Source organism: Dissoconium aciculare, assembly GCF_010015565.1.
Source record: "Dissoconium aciculare CBS 342.82 unplaced genomic scaffold K489scaffold_8, whole genome shotgun sequence".
Classification (NCBI taxonomy): Eukaryota; Fungi; Ascomycota; class Dothideomycetes; order Mycosphaerellales; family Dissoconiaceae; genus Dissoconium; species Dissoconium aciculare.
The window spans coordinates 598,556-616,214 of record NW_022984958.1 but is presented as its reverse complement, the minus strand read 5'-3'; the positions used below and the strand labels follow the sequence as shown (position 1 = coordinate 616,214).

The window sequence follows — 17,659 nt, the reverse complement described above, 5'->3', positions numbered from 1 at the left end:
AGTTCTCACCTCATGTTCTCGGTCGATCGTAACCGATGCTGTTGTACAGACCGAGCGCACCGTATACGGGTTGGCTTTGTCAAACACGCTGCTGTCCCAAGTCTCTCTACCTGGTGCATCTTGTACCGCCACATTACGCCGAGACGAGGAGGGCAGCATCTCTTTTGAGATCCTCGGTCGCAATTGGCAGCTATCATGGTCTGGGTGTAGCTCACGCCTTCCAAATCATTTCGAACTCCAGTATATCATGAGTAGTGCCTGCTGTAGCGCTACGTATGTTCGAGATGGTCTTCGTCGTTCCGAGTGACTGCTCGATCAGCAGAGTTATGCGGAGCCCGATCCACGAATATTGACCGGATATCAACGATCATATATGCGATGCGATATACTACCCATCTCATTCTTTCAAGGCCGGATGAAGTCGAAGCGTCTCGGAGAATCACCGTTAGAAGCGGCCGTGACAGCTTCGGAATAGATTCCGCCGCATGCTGGTGTTGGCTGCTCGCTTCACCTGCCCAGCCCGCGGCTCACAAGCTCGCGCATGCGTACATCAATCGGGACAACTTCTGTGACAGACATTCCGACGCTTTAACAACTCACAACGGTGGATCTGCACGTGCGCTTACACACGCATCTGGCGACATTGAACTCGCAGATTTGAATTCTAGCAGATCGAGCTCAAATTCCAGCTCATCGGACCAAGCTCGCCGTTCACCATGGCAGACGGCGCCGGCGATCAGCCTGCCTCCACCAGCGCGCTGCCGGCTGCCAGCTCCGATGCGCCATCACAATCCACCACTCAGCCTGCTTCCTCCGTCACTGAACAGCCATCACAATCGATCGCGGAAGATGCCCCCCTCGAGAGCCTCCCTGATCGGGAGATTGACGCCGAAATCAACCCCGTCGCAAGCGGCAGTGCAGCGGCAGACGACAATATGAACCTCGACGGAGCAAACGATGCTGCAGGAGCTGCCAGCGGTGATGCAGCCGGAAATGCCGCAACTACCACAGCACTCGATGTAGAAGGCGCTCTCAACAATTTGCCAGCGGTGCTCGAACCTAGGATACCACAAAAGAAAGACACATCGCTCCGCGAATTTCTAGGGAAAATGGACGACTATGCGCCCTTGATCCCGGATGCCGTGACGGATTACTACATGACAGTCGCGGGTCTACCTCCACCACCCGAAAGTGATCGACGATTAGCTCGTCTACTTGCCCTGGCGACACAAAAGTTCATCGCGGACATTGCGGCCGACGCATACCAATACAGCCGCATCAGGAGCACAAATACGACGTCGAATAACCCTCTCACAGGCCTAGGCGGGGCGGCAGGTTTCGGTACGGCGGCGGCAGCGCCAGCGGCAGGTGATGCTGAAGGCGCCGCAAGAGGTGGAAAGAAGGACTCGGGCAAATCGGCACCATTGGGCGGACCACGGGCTGGCTATGGAGGTGGAGGTGCGGGCGCTGCGCAAGGCCGGACAGTCTTGACGATGGAAGACCTGGGAATGGCAGTTGGCGAGTACGGTGTCAACGTTAAGCGTGGCGAGTTCTACCGATAATAGTTCTTGGGCTGGTATCTGGGTATTATTGTTCCTACGTATTGTCTTGATCTGTGCTGGCATCGATTTTCGCTGGCCGGGTAGGCGTTAGAGTGGCATTTGGGAGGATCGCGCTCTCGAAATGAGAGCAATAGGCGTCTGGGCGGATAATTCAAATAACGAGTTCAGCATGAAAAATGAATGGTACCCTGCGACCTTGTTTCGGGTTGATGGTGAAGATGAGTTGCGCAGACCGGCTCGTCAGAAAGAAACAAACCTCGAGCTATTCGATTTGATTGGTATCACATGTTGAAAATTGTTGAGCAGAGGTGCGAAAAGCTTGATCACATTCTATCTTACATTGAATCCTCGTTCTCCTCTGCCGGAGTCTATTCGAGCTCTTGAAGCATTCGTTCACCGCCGCTTGGCTCGCTGGTTTGGCGGTGGTGGTTCGAATGCATCGTCGTCATCATCGATTTCGTCCTCGCTCGGCTCATGTACACGTCTCGACGACGACGTCGCCGCCGTTCGACCGCTTGAGCGACCAACACTCGGCTGTGTTCCGAAGCTGATCTGTGTCTGGCGAGCACGTGTCGTCGTGGTCGGAGCTGCTTTTGCCGCAGCCTTTCTTGGTACCGGCTTTGCAGCTGTTGTTGACGTTGATTTGGCAGGTGCTCGTCGCGTCGAAGGCGCTGCTTTCTTCTTAGCTGTCTCCCTAACAAAAAGGCCCTGGCTCTCGTCGTCGTCATCGTCGTCGTCGTCAATCATTATCACGTCGTGATCATCATGGTTTTCATCTTCGTCGTCATCATCCTCTTCATCCTCGAATGGCTGCCGCTTTTTGCCCTTGGAAGCTGCAGACTTTGCTGGTGCCTTCTTGGTAGCGACTGCGCTTTGACGAGCAGTTCCTGCTGTTGATTTGCCTGCACGGCCTCCTCGACTCCCTCTGCCTCTTGCGGGCGCAGCTGGTGTTGCCGAAGCAACACTCGCATTGTCTTCGTCATTGTCAGCTTCCGGCCGATCATCTTCGTACGTGGGGGCAGACATCAAGCTGTCCTCCCAGTGGCCTTCGAAATCACTGTCCCAAGTGGCAGGTCTAGGTTTGCGCTTCGAGCCAGTTTTATTTCTGTTGCGTTCTCCTTTTGCATGGGCATCTTCCAATCGAAGGCGGATATTTTCGATCCGTTCTGTCATCTTGAGGTTATCATAGTGGTCGCTGTCGCTGTCGTCATCTTCGCCGCCTTTCAGCAGGCTATCCACTTGCTGCTCGAGAGAATATGTGAGGAATTCTTCCATTGCATGTCGATCGTCTTTATCCACGAATTGTCCAACTGCATCGCTGAAGCTGTTCTGTGGAAGGATGGTGAGCGATTGTGCCGTGAGGAACTCCTTCACAAGCTTGTCCACTTTGATGCTATCGAGCGACATCTGCTCCATGACACTTGGCTCGGGCATCTCTGGCTTGCCTTTGACCATGCGCACTACAGTACGTTTGCGATGATATTGTATCACATCAGTCGTGTTGGCAACTTTGTCCACGAAGCGGCTCGAAAAGCGCTGCGGATTGTCAATCTCAAACTTGCCCCCTTCGGGCGGCGTGTTTTCCACTCTCAGACGCACTAAAGGAAGCGGCGGCTCTTCATCGTCTTCAGCATCGGCACCAGACTCTTGCTGTGTCTCCCGCCAATTCTCTTTCGCTTCTTCAATGAGTTCATTGACAATGCCCTCTAAGAATTGACTGATCTGGACTCGGTTTTCGTTCTTGTGGGCCAACTCCTGCATTTCCGGAAAGTCCTTGAGCACGATATCCCGCCACACGAAAGGACGGACGGTCTTGAGACGGATGTTCTCAACTTCAAAGTCAGTCCCTGTGATCGACACAATCGCGATATGTTTTGCCACTGCTTCGCTGGCTACCAGAGACGTAGCGACTGAGGATCCCGGCTGCATGACCTTGAATCCAGTATCTGCATTGGTGACGGGGTCTATTTTGCACTCGTGCTCATGACCCCAAATCACGAGATCGAGAAAATGGGGTAAGAATGACTCCGGGAGATAGCCAGTCTCTGTGTATGCATGATGGTTTTGATGAACGCTCATCAAATTGAACCAGTCCCCAGTCTGTAGCTGCGGTCGGAAAAACTTCACATTGCCGTCTCGAAATGTTCTGTGGAGACGCTCGTCACGGACATTACTCAAGCCGTACAAGGCCAATTTCGTCTTGCCCTTCTGCAAGCAAACCGGTTTTACGTTGATTCTGTCGGACTCGGGAGTGCGTCCGTAGTAGTTCAAGAGACCCGATGCTTGCAGGATATCGAGTGCTGCGTAGAAGCCTTCCTTTGCAAGGTCAGCATCAGCCAAGCAAACGTCCTCGCGATGCAACATACCCCTGATGGATCATCGTGATTGCCGTGGATTGAGAACACTGGAATTGCCACATTGATGTTCGGATCTTCGTAGTTGACATGATTAAAAGCACTGCAAATCGTCAGCAGTCAGCGGGCTGTAAAGTTCGCCGTGCTTGAGTGACGGGATATACCCCATAAAATGTTCACTGCCGTCCCCTAGCATCTCCAGCTCGCATGGTTTGTCTCCAAGACAATTGGTACGCAAGCTGCGCATGACTTGATACATCGATTTTCTCGACGGCTTGTTTTCGTGGAATAGATCGCCCGCCAGCAATATCATATCGACATCACGCTCGCGGGCAATGCACATGGCTTCGTCAAACGATCGCCAGCTGTCATCACCACGAATGGCATCTCGTTCGTTGTAACCGACATGGTTGTCAGTGGCGACCAAAATGCGAATCGTGTCCGCTGGCCATCAAGTTATCAGTTATTCTGGTCTTTGAATACATTGCTGAAGCAGTATTGTTACCGAAGGAATCGCGCATCGCTGTTGCTCGCTGGAAGATGACAGAGTATGGCTCAAGCCTCAGATTGGCGGTACTGCGATACTTTCTCGCTGGTCGCAATGTCAATCTTGTGTTCCAGAAGTCTGGCGGGGAACGATCTGGTTGTTTAAATTGAGATACAACGATCTGAGTCCGCAGTTCCGGGTTCAAACACTATAAACAGAGTGTGGTGAGGTTGTAGACTTCTGTCATGGTTCGATATGCTATCGTAGTTCCTTCTTGCGATTGGTCGACGCGGCACTGGCGCCTGTTACAGACTAAAACTACGTCGTCGCATCGGAGCTCACAAGGTCGAGGCGCGAGTCAGCCACGACCGCACGTGACTATCTTTGCGGCATCCTGGCTGCTAGGCTGGAAACGGCACATGTCCGAGGGCATTCCCGCATATGTCTATACTGTACATTTGAAGGTCACTGTCGCTCACGAGGCTGTCATTGAGAACTTTATCACGAAAGCACAGATACCTTGTTGCAAAATGAGGGCAACATTGGCGCTCTGCAAGCGCTCGGTATGGAAAGGTTGGTGGGCATCCTGCGCCTATCAATGCATTCGCAAAGCTGACAGAAAACACAGGACCTCACATCGTCCCGTAAGTGGCAGGAACAATCGACGTTTGGCAGGCACCAAAGCAACATCGTCACGAGGGCACGAAATGCATCACGACTGACCTGATGCGCGTAGACTCCCGATCATTCGTGGAGCACCAGGCGACCGTATCCCTCCCGTTCGAACGCAGGCACGGAGTGCGACGATCTTGCCCAACTTTGTGGGACTTGTCTTCCAAGTGCACAATGGCAAGGCGTACACAGATGTGCGCATAACTGAAGACATGGTTGGACATAAATTGGGAGAATTCTCGCCGTGAGTCTAGTCTAGACGTCTTTCAGGAGCCCCAACGCTGATTAGGCTCGGACAAAGTACGCGCAAACGCTTCACATTCAAGCAGAGCAAGAACAAATAAATCGCCCCAGGAGCATTTTATCTGCTCTTGCTTTCGTGTCCATACAACGACCTATGCATATTGCACAATCCATCCGGGCGATGCCCTATCAGTGAACAGCAAAGATGTTGCCGAAAGAATGACGACGAGAGGGAGAGGTACGCGAGGAACTGGGCAGGAATGTTCAAGATTCTATTGATGATCAGGCGCAACTGTATCGTCCCAAACATTTTTCGAATCGGCTGGCTCCGATTTGCAAGAAGAAGCGGAATCTGTCATAGGCAGATTCGTCGATATGCATATCGACGAACTTGGCCAACCTCCTGCTCTCTCGGCAAAATTCCGATGGAAGTCGACTGCCGGACAAGGTTGCTACTGCCCTTAAGCAAGTGGCTGAGCAGTTGCCTGCATGCTTTCCCGAAAGTTCATTCGGGATATCCAACGCCCTTGCGTGGCTGTGAAGGAGTGGACTTGCGCCGTGTACAGCGCTCTAGTGTAAACTCGCTCAGTATTCTCGCTGATACATTACCAAGTCGTCAAAACATATTCCCTGATTGCACAGCAATCAGTCTCGTCATTTTGCTCAGCTTCCATCACAGCCCACCATTCTCAAATCTTCATACTGTCCTTTTCGCTCTCGTCAGAATCGCTCGTTCCCATCGGTGCTTGCTTGCTTGTGCCCCCCGGCACCACGCCAAATTGACGCATTTTCAACAAGCGGCGCAGTGGTCGAGAACAATTCCCCCTCACTCCATCTCGTCAACGCCGCTGTCATTCGCCGTCCACTCCCTTCGTAAGGCACACGTCGTGCAGCCTACTCGCGCACATTTCCGGTTCCGAGCCTGCTGCTTCAGTAAAATGCCAGCCACTGCCCGCCGGGTCTACTCGGCCCAGGAGCTTCATCGCCTTCGAGATTCATCGTCCCAGCCACGACTCCACGAGGCAATCGAACAGCACGATGGCGAGGACGCTGAAATTGTAAAAGGTACGTTCGATCCAGAATATAAGCACACCTACACAAAGGACGTACATCATCGGGCTCTGGCGTTGAATACATGATCAAGGCATGAACATTAAAGTCGTCCGCTATTCGATCTTAGCCTCCGAGGTGTTAAAGTGCTGACTTGCGATACAGAGCATGTTCTTCGCGGCTCTAAATCGTTCGCGGCACGTTCTTTCCGATCTCGGAACTCTACCCACAACAGTTTGAGTGTTCCGTCCGGCAAATATAACGACGAGAACGTTCTTGCCTCGTCAGTCGAATCACCATATCTTGTGTCTCAGGCTGCGCCACCATCAGTTGCCCCGCTCGGCGAGATTGCTCCCAACGGGCAGCTCTCACGTCCAATTTCTCACTGGCTACGCCCCTCTCCAACTCCTTCGCTCAAGAAGAAAAAGGCAGAGGCTCTGGTCAAACACCATGGCTCGCCACAACATGTCCGTGTCACCGCCGGCGGCCGAATCGTCCCGAGCGAGCAGTCGCCTCTCACATATCCGCGCTACGGCTACAGTGCCGTGAAGGCGAATGGAGGAGTTATTAAATTTGCTCCAAATCTTCATGGTGGTCATGAATACCGCGATTATGCCACCCAGGAAAACTTCATAGCTCAAGACGAGCACGGCAACTTTTGCCAGATCATCGATGGCATCGTCAAGCCAATCCGCATTGTGGACGGCAATTATCAACTTGAGCGGACCGCACCGAACGTAGTCGACCAAATGGCACATCGTGGAATCTCCTGGTCGGCCGACAAGATTTATTCCCATTCCGACGATGCTCGCAACCCTCGAAAGCCTGGTATGCTCGTGGCCGCTGAACCTCCCATCGCTTCGCAGATATCGGCTCTCGAACTTGAGTACTCCAAGCTAGATGGCGAGTCGAAAGATCTTGACAAGACAGAGGCATTGTGCGGAAAGTCAATGTCTAAGCCTGCCTTAGAGGCTCTCGTTGTCAAGCGTCGCGAGCTTGTCGTTGCGAAAGACAAGATTCGCGTTTCAATCAAGCATTTGCGGACACAGCCGCCACTCCATGCTCCAACCTCACCCCGAGCAATGATGCACTCTCATTCAGCCTCGTCTCCACATAATCGAGCTTTGCCTTCAGCGTTCCCGATTCAGCATGACCGCCGTCCCGTTTCAAATTCCCAAGCCGGGCCACTCCATCCTGGTCAATTGCACCAATTCGCTGGTCCCTTCGACCCGCAGTCAGCGATTCATCCAGACCCTATGTACGGAAGTCACCCGTGGCGTGGCGCACCCCTTGGCAAATTCATGCTCCCTGCGACTTTTGATGGTGCTATGGCTCCGACTTATATTCCGTACGTTCAGCCGATGGTGCGAGTTGCAGCTCAAGATCATGTGCCGGCCGCAGCGCAGCAAAGTGCACAATGCCAGGATCAAAATCATGAACAGGCGTGTATGCACCATGGTATCCAGCATTCGGCCATGAAAGGCTCTCGTGCTGTTCCGATCAAACTGCCGAGCACTCATCAGACTGGTTATTGCAAGTCAAGCCTGGATCCAATGAGCCCAGTGTACAAGCCCTCCCAATTCCAACGAGCGCATACAGCGGACAGCCAGGGTTCAATGCCTCACGATAAGACATCGGCAGAGGTGGACCCAACTTTGCCTCAGCTGCACACAATACCTTCAGGTAACAATCGAGCCACCACGGAGTCTGATGGTACAATCAGCCCAACGAAGAAGGCAACTCACTTACACTCCTCCAGCATCTCAAGCTTTGAGACTGCAGACTTCTTCCCTCGCGACACACGCGAGTACTCAACTCGACAACTTGCATATCCAATGCGACTAGAGCATTCAGACGACAAAGAGAATATATATCCGGACGAGTGCGGCGGAACTCGTGACGAGTCGCCAATGACACCTCCCGGCCAGGACTTTCATGACTCGAATTGGAATCCAGTCATTCCGGACAAGGTATTCAAGAGCCGCGCGCCACAAGATGATCGGTCCGAAGAACCTACTTCGTCTCACGAGCCACCACTTCAGCCATCCAGCGCGGCCTTGGAATTTGTGCCCTCCGTTAGTAAAAAATCTCTTTGGGACTCAGGAATGCCTGTCGCGGCGTCCGAAGCCATGCTAGCCCGTGGAACCCACAATGTCAGCCCGAAAGCCAGACGAGAGTTCTTGTTTGTTCAAGAACATCCGGACCATTTCTCAGCTCTCTCGTCTTCACCGGAAATGCCTAAGGCTCTGCCCGGGAACGTACATGATGACTCCGCGTCTGCCCCAATGTTAGACTTCTCACAAAAGCCGCGGGAGTGGATGGAGGGCTACCAAGCTGGGCTACAACGTCGGCTTGTGGGCATGGATCGCGTGGGAAATTTCCTCGATGGATATTGTTCTGGTCTGCTGAAGTCCAGCTCATCCGCCGATGTATCATCAAACGACGTACAGCAACGTCCCTCTGTTGAGATTGAATCCCCAGACGATCATCACGAGTCGTCCTTGGATGCCCAATCGCAAGAGCGTGAAGTCAACGAAAAGGCAGCCGCAAACCGTCCTCAACTGCTTGAAACTATGGTCTCCAGTATGGACACGCTCAAGGAAGCAGTATTTGCGCCTCAGAATGAGAACGCCGTTCTGTCGCCCGCTGTAGACGGGCCTCACGTTAATGACCAGCCTTCAAATCTTGGCGCTTGGGCGAAAGGCAAGGCCAACTTGGGCACTGGCTTCGCTGGATTTCCTTTCCCAGAACGGACTTCATCGAAGCTCCGTCAAGAAGTCAAACCATCAAACCAGCACGATAATCAGCACTCCCCTCAGCAAAAGTCTCTCGTGAATGTAAGTGGCAATGTCGCGAACGAGGCCAACTCAGTGGATGTCGACCAGAAGGCTGTTAGAACCGACATGCTAGACAAGCACGACGCGTCATCACCTGTTGAAACTCATCGCATTACCAGCTTGGCCAGCCTGGATTCCAGACTTTCACGTCAACTCACCGGCCACCGAATCATCAGCCCTCAGCACGAATAGAATTCAGCCAGCGCTGTGACACAAGTCGTCGGCTCTGCCGCTGGCCGCATGCCGAATATGCAACTTGCCACAATGCATTACGACGGATCTTCTCAGCCCTCGACCAAGCGCATCATGTCCGACACCGCGATTCCCTCGGTCACCAGCCGCTTCCACGAAGGCTCTCTCGATGGCATGTCTAACCCGCCTTTGTCTCCAACCTCACCTGGTAGTCCGATGGGCTCGCCTTCCATTTCGCCAGGTCGTACAACTGCTTACGACAAGATTCGTAATGGCCAGAACGGGAGCGGTGTCAAGAATACCAGCCCAACCAAGGCTAAGTTAGAGCAGATCGCTGGGAAGGTTGGAATCAAGGCTGTTACAGCTTCGCCTCCTCGTAGATCGAACAGCCAAGCGATGGAGCCGGTGAGCCCCACTGGCAAGCGTCGTTGGCGTGACGTCTGGCGTGGCAGCAAGCCCAAGGACACAAATTGATCGCTTCACCCACGCGACTTGCACGCCATTCCTGTTCAGGATCATTCAACCTCTATTTACAAGAGACTCACGATCGATGCATACGGTCATCAAGTCTTTCATGGGACCTCTCTGCATTTGATGCAATAAAAACAGAGCTCAACTTCGTTTCACACATTACCTTGCAGAGAGGACACCATAATTATCACAGCATTGTCGCGTATCGAATTTTCGAGCATTTTCTCTGGTCAGCCTTTCTATCGATATCTGTGAATTGTCCTGGATATATAGATTGATGAATGAGATAAGTTGTGCATTTCAACTTTGATCCGTGATCTAGCTGCTTGACTACGACGGAATTGTGTGGAGTTGTCGGCTTCATGATAGCTTCTTGAGCACTTCCACGCCTATGGACAGAACATCTGCATTTCGCGTTTTTCTCAGTGCTTCCTTGATGACCTCGTTCCCTTGCTTGGCTTTGACCATTGATATGGCTTTAGACCCCAAGTCCCCGTTCATCGCGAGTATGTTGGAAAGACAAACCAGTCCTCGGTGCTTGAGTTCATCGCTTTCATCTCCACACATGGTCAATATTACCTGAAGACCCCTCTCTTTGTCCAGGACTGCTGATGTAGCAGCATCCCACTCTGTCAACATGGCAAGGGCTCCTCCAGCGGCACGTCTCGTAGCAACATCGTCGACATCTGCGAGTGCCAGCAAGATCTGCATGCGACGTTTTGCGTCTTTTGAGCCGTCAGCGAACTTGGCAACGCCGCTTGGCGAGATCATCAAATTGCAGACTAGTTCAACAGTCGCGCGCTGTATAAGCACATTCGGCGAAAAGAGTAAGTCCTCGACCTTGTCGAAGGCCGTTCGAATCTGAAGCTCTCGGGCGGAGCTATCGTCCATAGACGCAAGGTTTGTTAAAGCAAGGAGCGCTTCGAATGTCGGCAGGAGGTCGCGTTCCTCACCTTCTTGATTCTCGGAAAGTAATGGGATGATGGCACTGACGGCAGATGTGGAGGAGAGGCCGCTCGAGAAAACATGCTCAGGATTCACGGATATCAAAAGCCTTGCGAGCGCGTGAGCCATTTGGCGCGACACCAACTTTTCAGCTTCCGATTTCTCGATGTGCGCGAGTCGATCTCGCACTAGGAAGAGGGCTCGTACAGCTCCCTGCTGGACTAGTATTGATCGGTGCTTTTGCTCCTTCGATGACGACAACAAAATTCCAACGATGAGAGCGATATTGGTCGTGGAGTTTGTCTGTTTACTCAAGGACACCAACACCGGCACAAGACCAGCATTCATGAGTCGCTTTACCCGAGCTGTGACATGAGCATCATCATCTAATGGATCATCCGGAGTTGGCTTTGCTGAATTGGCATATGCTTTTAGTTGTGCTATTCGTTTTTGCTCTTCTGATCGAGAAGGTCTATAAGTTGTAATATTATGGAACACAGTGAGGTAGCCGAAGGCGGATCCTGGCCGTTCCGAGAGTCCACTGACCAGGGATTTGAGCAGAGTCTCATCAGAGCCGACGTGTTCCTTGACCTTGGGCTGTAGTGTTGTGTACGCGAGACCTTCGACCGCTTGGTCTCTGTCCTGATTGCTGTTGAGCACTAAGCCTGAAAGCTTCGAGGCGATCTCTTCCTGAGACGTACTGTCAATCTTGGCGAGTATCAATGTGACTAAGGCCTTGTGGGTTGAATCGCGCTCGTTCACCAGACTCTGCAACCATGTCAGGCAATGCGTGTGAATCGCCTCTCGACATGACTTTTCCACACAGGCGGCCGACAATAGTTCCAAGGCGGCCCGCTCGAGAGTCACACTCTCGCTGTACAGCATTAGCGAAATGGTGAAGGCAGACGATAATGTGCTCCTCCCAACAAAATATAGAGTAATCTGCTGACCTACCGATGACCTTGCTTTGTAGCTTGCGAATTTCGCTCGAGAATAGTCACAAGTTGTTGCACAAATCCTTCTGTTAAAAAGAGTTTGGTCGCAATGGGGGCGACGATCGGGAAGATGGCCGAAGCGGCCGAAAACGCTATCACGAGGTCCTCGCTCGTCTGTTTTGCCACTGCAGACGTGATGAAGTTGGCAAAGAGCACCTCTCCTTTCTCCACAGTCAATTCAAACATCTTCGCAATCGCCAGCATGGCCTGACTCCTCAACGATGCTTCATTTCGTATGTCGAGACGGGCAAGGACGACTTCAAAAACATCGGCGTCGATTAGGCTACTGACATTTTTTGAAGCCAAGGTCAGCAGCCGAGTCATGGCTTCCAAGGCACGCTCAGAATCTTGGACATTTATGCCCAACAGCTTTGCGGTGCACATTTGAAAGGTGTCTCGCTGCGACTTAGCCTGATCGTCCCTCGAGCTCCACACAGATTCGTCAATGGGAAGCCCTGTGAAGACTCGGAAGCTTTGTCTCCCCATGGTGTAGAATTTTTCGAACAACATGGTCACTTCGGGCTTCAGCCGCGACACTACTTCTTTACGAGCATCCAGGCTCACGTTGAGTAGTGTGCCAAGCAGCACGTCCGACGATAATTTCGGGGGGCTTTCATTCAACAAGAGATCGAGAGCACGCAACGCATCCGCCGCTCTGACTGAGCTCGTACGAAGAGCTTGCAATGCGCTCTTCCCGGTGCCTTCATCTGCATCGTTTTGATACTGGATAAGTAGTGTGACGAAAGCGTTGTCGCCTTTGTCTTGTGCTCGAAGATCCGTTGACGCTGCTGCCACAAGCTTGTTCGTTGGATCCAGGTCCGCCGCAGCTTTGAGAGCCTTGTATGCAGACTCGACATTGCCTGCCTTACGATAATCGTCTGCCTCTGCGAGCAATCTGACGATGCGATCATCTGCAGGATTGGTCAACGACATGATTTTGGGCGTGAAGAGGACGAGATGGTGAATGACCAGACGGCAACCCTACGAATTACATAATTGTGAGGTGAACCCTAATTCAGGCGCAGGTGTCTCGCACGAGCCCGAGGTCGGTCAGTTTCGGTACTCTCAATAAGCTTCTAGCGGCGCTGAAGGCTCCCATGATTCGACCACATGTGCGTCATGTCCGCCTGAAGTCGCGTGTTCGCGTCCGCTCGGCCTTAGCTGGACAGGCGGCCCACTATCGGACTCTCGCCCCAATTACCCACCGCTCCACCTTGTAAACATCATGCGGTTATAACGATCCGACCCAGCATGCGGTGAACTGTCTGTCGACACATCACAGCCTGCGCGTTGCGAGGGTCATAGTGACCGCCCATCATGTCCTCCCCAACCCGACCAGCCAGTCACCGAAGTGGGCAACAGACCGTTATCGACAAGCTCGACTATCACCCCGGTGGACGACCGCTAGTTGCGAGCCACGAAGGAAATGGTGAAAGCAGCGGCAGACATAGCCAAGATATCAGCTATGCGGGCAGTTTCTTCGAAGAGATCGTTGAAGGCGTCATTGCAAACGACAGTGAAAGAATGAAGAAAGAGGTGCTTCGCTATACGGGCTTCTTCTGGGCGATCATACAATGTCTCGGTGCTGGTAGCATCACGGCCTTCTCTCTTTATGGTCATTTGTTCTTCACAGACTTGAAATACAGCCAATTGCAAGTCAATGGGATATCCATCACAGCAGAGCTGGCGACGTATCTGCCAGTTCCGATCTGGGGTTACCTGTGTGATCGATACGGACCGGGAATTCCTTCAGTCATTGCCGGATCATTCTTTGGAGTCGGATACATTCTTGCAGCATTCACATATATGAGTGGACCTTCTGTGAGCGCGGGTGGCACGGGTTGGCCATACTGGGTCATGGTCATTGCATTCATGTTCGTCGGGTTCGGGACAGCATGCCTGTACCTCGCGGCAGTGACGACTTGCGCGAAGAATTTTGGCAGAGGGAAATACAAGGGACTTGCGCTTGCCTTGCCGAGCGCGGCATTCGGTCTGAGTGGGATGTGGTTATCTCAAGTTGGTAGCAACTTGCTCTTCATTAGACGACCAGATGGGAGCAAAGGTGACGTCGACGTCTATCGCTTCTTCCTCTTCCTTGGCTGCCTCTTGTTCGCGAGTGGAATAATTGGCTATTTTGCTCTACGGGTCATCGGAGAGGAGGAATTAATTGAAGCGGCCATCGAGGAATTGGAGCAGAGCGGGCTGTTGACAGAAAGTGCACATTTCTCGAGCTCACTAGCGATTGAGGCTTCACAGCAACGAGGCTATGGTACGGTCGCGCAACACGAGCCCGATATTGGTGATGAGGATGAGGATGGAAATCAACACAAATCTGGCGAGCAAGATGCGCGACGACTAGAGGAGCGGAAGACATGGCTACTCAACGAGGAGACCCGGCTGTTCCTGGGTGATCATACAATGTGGTGGCTAACAGCCGGCTTCTTCTTCATGACTGGGCCTGGAGAATGCTACATCAACAATCTCGGCACAATTATCGGCACCCTTTACCCTCCAAGCTCGTCAGCTGCGAGTCCGCAAGGCATCACGACTGCCACGACTCACATATCCATCCTCGCCATCACCAGTACGTTATCTAGAATCCTTTCCGGTGTACTCACCGACCTGCTGGCACCAACAAGCTCGCCTCATCAACACCGACGAGGGCCGAATTCTCTCGCCAATAGTCTTGCTTCGTTGAGAGACGTTGCTCGCACGGAGCCAAAGCGGAGACTAGAGATCTCTCGAGTTGCGATCATGATATTTTTTGCTTTGCTGTTGTCCATCGGTTGTATCATCCTTGCATCCGGCGCCATCCAGGGTCACGCAGAACGATTCTGGGTCGTGTCGGCTTTCGTTGGTGCCGGATACGGCGCTGCCTTCAGCCTGACGCCAATCATCGTCAGCGTCATTTGGGGCATAGAGAACTTTGGAACGAACTGGGGCATCGTTGCTACTGTGCCGGCATTGGGCGCCACGATTTGGGGTCTGATCTATTCGGCCGTCTACCAATGGGCCACTGAACGAGGCCAGCGTCTGGGCGAGAGCCCCGATGGAGACACCCTCTGCCATGGCATGATGTGTTATGCTCCAACATTCTGGGCGATGACCGTCACCGTCTGGGTTGCCTGTGGAATGTTCCTTTGGGCGTGGCGTGGCCCCGGCGGATGGGTCAGTCGTGGCGTGGTCGTTTGATAGTAATTAGCATTTGCATAGTAGCAGCTTTTGATCCCTTTACATCAAGTATAATGAATTTAGTAAGGTGTCTGGTGACATAGATACAAACGTCGATAGGCGATCATGCCATTCTACCTGGTACAAAAGGATGTCCTGCTGATAGACCTCCGCATACTGCCCACGCTTGACCGTTGACATAACTCGCTTCGTCACTGCCCAGGAACAAGGCGACACGCGCAATTTCGTCCGATACCCCGCCGCGCATAAGTGGGTTGAGTTGCCCGATCTTTTGCTCTGAGCCCCTCGCACGTGCCGACTCGTACATGGGACTGGTCATACCCGTCTCAATGATGCCAGGGCAGATCGCGTTGCAGCGAATTCCTGTGCCCTTCAGCTGATAGCTGCTAGTCTGCATTATGCTGATGACGGCCGCTTTGGAAGCCGAGTAGTCTGTCGGTCCGGCATTTGAACGGAGGCCTGCGACCGAGGCGACGCCAACAATGGAACCTCCGGGGTACTTCTTCTCAGCTGATGTCTCGAGCATGCCGCGAGCGCCGTGCTTGACAGCCAAGAATACGCTGCGCAGTCTATGTCAGCCAAGTGGTCTTCATGTGCTCAATGGGATGATCTGAGAAGCGTACCCTAATGCATTGACACGCATCGTCTCCATGAAGTCCTCCGAAGAGCCCTGGAGGACGCTCTGGTATGAGATGTTGATTCCGGCATTGGCGAAGAAGATATCGAGACGACCGTAAAGCTTCAGAGCATCGTCGACAAGGGCCTCGACGTGCTTCTCATCGCCGGCGTCGACTTTCCGCGTGTGGATATCGACATTGGGATAGAGTGAGTTGATCTCGCGCTTGTGGGTTTCAAGATGGTCGGTGTTCCAGTCGCAAATGAAAATTGCCTTGGCGCCATTGTTGGCGAATTGATGAGCTGAGGCACGACCGATTCCCAACGGGGAGTTGCAGCCAGTAATTATGACAACCTTGCCTTGTGTCCGTCTGATGTCGGGTCAAGGTCAGCGAGGACTGCTCAGGCGACAAACGTCCGAGGATCTGAATGCAAATTTCTTGGGGGAGGGTTTGACTGACGGTCCTGCTGAGTTACCTGCTACGGTTGGGATCTGAGGAATATCTTCAAATGCGCCAGGACTCCGCGGAGGTTCATTGAGCTGTTCGCTCAGGGCCTGAACACGAGCCTTTGCAGTAGACTTCATCTTGCAGATCTTCAATGCACGGCTTTCAATCAATTTAGATGATTCTCAATAGCAAGTGCGACGATGTGGAGGCCAATTCACCGTCTTTCTTCTACAAGTTGCTAAGGTGCATATGCCGTGATTTTGCTGCTTGGATGAAAGGTGACGTGAGCCGGTCATCTACTACTGGAGTGTACGACTGTGGTCAATTATCCCAGCTGGGCATAGCCTCGGCAAGGCCGCCATTCTCTGAGTCGCAGAAGTAGACAAAACTCCGTTTGTCCGTTCATCATGTATTTATGCCACACACCTGCGCACAATGGAATATACACACGTAAATAATGAATTGACACCTCCTATGATACACTCCGTTTCTCCAAAAGCTTCCTTCTGAAGTGCGGAAATGCTCATAGCCAGGTGTTAGAGATTTGTCATGGTTGATGGACAGCCCTGACGATTTACTGTTTTGAATTGTACATGTATGTGTTTTACAGGCAAACCGAGTTCTAGAACGCCTTTGGACAGAGAGCAAAGCATCGTCGCTCCTTGATACTTACAACTCAGTGTCAACCTCTGTCCAGATCGCTCTGAGACGCATCGTAATTGTCCCATTACACTGTCGATCGCTCATCGTTCTCTCGGCACATTCAAACACCGCCTAGACCTCGATCGCTACCAAATTAGCTCTTACACTACAAACATGCGTGTCTCAGTCTCCCGAATTTGGCCTCGAACTAAGCAATCTCGCGTGCGCGGATGGACAAGTGCGGAGAGAGCATCTTCGCCAATCGAACGAGATCAGTACGATCAGATTCGAGATCGTCGTAGGCGGGGCTCCCGATCTTGATGTAGACAGACTGCAAGGAACATGTGTTGACATCGCCGTTGCAGCAGCACCCCCAAACGGCATCATTAGTAAGATGACACCATGTACATACCTAGGTACATTCATGTACATGCTCACATCGACGAAGGCCATGTGGAGTGCAGGCGAAGATCATGATACACAGGCACGTACTACGATTATAAGCAAACTTGAGATGTTGACCATGTTGACCATGGGAAGGCCGTCAGGTGAGGCGCCAGAATGTTGATGATCATCGCCGCCAACCTTGCCTTGAAAGACAACATGGAGCTTTAATGTCCGGTCCAGCTGCCCATATCTCGTACGGGTCAGAATCAAGGTAAAACATATGACATTAAGGATTGATGGTCATGACAGCCGCCGCCGCCACCTCAACCAAATCGGGACGTCGTAAGTCATCCGGACGCACTTTGCGGGTCCAGTATCTTGGAAGACAGGAGACTTGTGCGCAACATTCGACATTCTTGCGACACACCTTTCGCGCGTAATCCCCAGAAGTTCTAATAATCTGATACATCTAAATTAAGAGTTTCAAACTCGAGCGTTGTGTAGTTCCTTGATCTATTGAGGGATCGTATTCACAGAGCGCGTTGACCCGTTGCTGACCGCGGAAA

General features: G+C 52.4%; 7 protein-coding genes across 7 annotated transcripts; 4 read left to right on the top strand and 3 right to left on the bottom strand.

Moving 5' to 3' along the window:
- Positions 1-552: 552 nt before the first annotated feature.
- Positions 553-1,872, top strand: K489DRAFT_381575 (transcription initiation factor IID, TAF10 subunit). The gene has a single exon (XM_033605159.1). It carries the CDS (start codon positions 717-719, stop codon positions 1,560-1,562), a length of 846 nt encoding a protein of 281 aa, XP_033458618.1. The 5' UTR covers positions 553-716; the 3' UTR covers positions 1,563-1,872.
- An 83-nt stretch (positions 1,873-1,955) lies between these two features.
- K489DRAFT_321291 (DNA repair exonuclease) lies at positions 1,956-4,358 on the bottom strand (the record flags this gene model as incomplete). The annotated part of the gene is made up of 3 exons (XM_033601535.1): positions 1,956-3,878; positions 3,929-4,019; positions 4,081-4,358. Coding segments are annotated over 3 exons (2,292 nt in total), but the record flags the coding sequence as incomplete, so codon positions are not given.
- Positions 4,359-4,933: 575 nt separating this feature from the next.
- On the top strand, positions 4,934-5,419 carry K489DRAFT_411031 (ribosomal protein S19/S15; the record flags this gene model as incomplete). Its single annotated transcript, XM_033607769.1, has 4 exons — positions 4,934-4,976; positions 5,032-5,047; positions 5,140-5,319; positions 5,377-5,419. The coding sequence occupies 4 exons, from the start codon at positions 4,934-4,936 to the stop codon at positions 5,417-5,419; spliced, it is 282 nt and encodes a 93-aa protein (XP_033458616.1).
- Positions 5,420-6,245: 826 nt separating this feature from the next.
- K489DRAFT_432530 (uncharacterized protein) lies at positions 6,246-8,224 on the top strand. Its single transcript, XM_033608491.1, has 3 exons — positions 6,246-6,383; positions 6,534-8,051; positions 8,128-8,224. Exons 1-3 carry the CDS (start codon positions 6,257-6,259, stop codon positions 8,211-8,213), a joined length of 1,731 nt encoding a protein of 576 aa, XP_033458615.1. The 5' UTR covers positions 6,246-6,256; the 3' UTR covers positions 8,214-8,224.
- A 2,004-nt stretch (positions 8,225-10,228) lies between these two features.
- Positions 10,229-12,754, bottom strand: K489DRAFT_402454 (ARM repeat-containing protein; the record flags this gene model as incomplete). Its single annotated transcript, XM_033607049.1, has 2 exons — positions 11,768-12,754; positions 10,229-11,687 (listed from the first exon to the last, which is right to left on the bottom strand). Exons 1-2 carry the CDS (start codon positions 12,739-12,741, stop codon positions 10,229-10,231), a joined length of 2,433 nt encoding a protein of 810 aa, XP_033458614.1. The 5' UTR covers positions 12,742-12,754.
- Positions 12,755-12,917: 163 nt separating this feature from the next.
- Positions 12,918-15,131, top strand: K489DRAFT_381571 (MFS general substrate transporter). Its single transcript, XM_033605158.1, has one exon. It carries the CDS (start codon positions 13,126-13,128, stop codon positions 14,998-15,000), a length of 1,875 nt encoding a protein of 624 aa, XP_033458613.1. The 5' UTR covers positions 12,918-13,125; the 3' UTR covers positions 15,001-15,131.
- K489DRAFT_381570 (NAD(P)-binding protein) lies at positions 14,982-16,334 on the bottom strand. The gene is made up of 3 exons (XM_033605157.1): positions 16,077-16,334; positions 15,624-15,986; positions 14,982-15,560 (listed from the first exon to the last, which is right to left on the bottom strand). The coding sequence occupies exons 1-3, from the start codon at positions 16,199-16,201 to the stop codon at positions 15,104-15,106; spliced, it is 945 nt and encodes a 314-aa protein (XP_033458612.1). The 5' UTR covers positions 16,202-16,334; the 3' UTR covers positions 14,982-15,103.
- Positions 16,335-17,659: the final 1,325 nt, after the last annotated feature.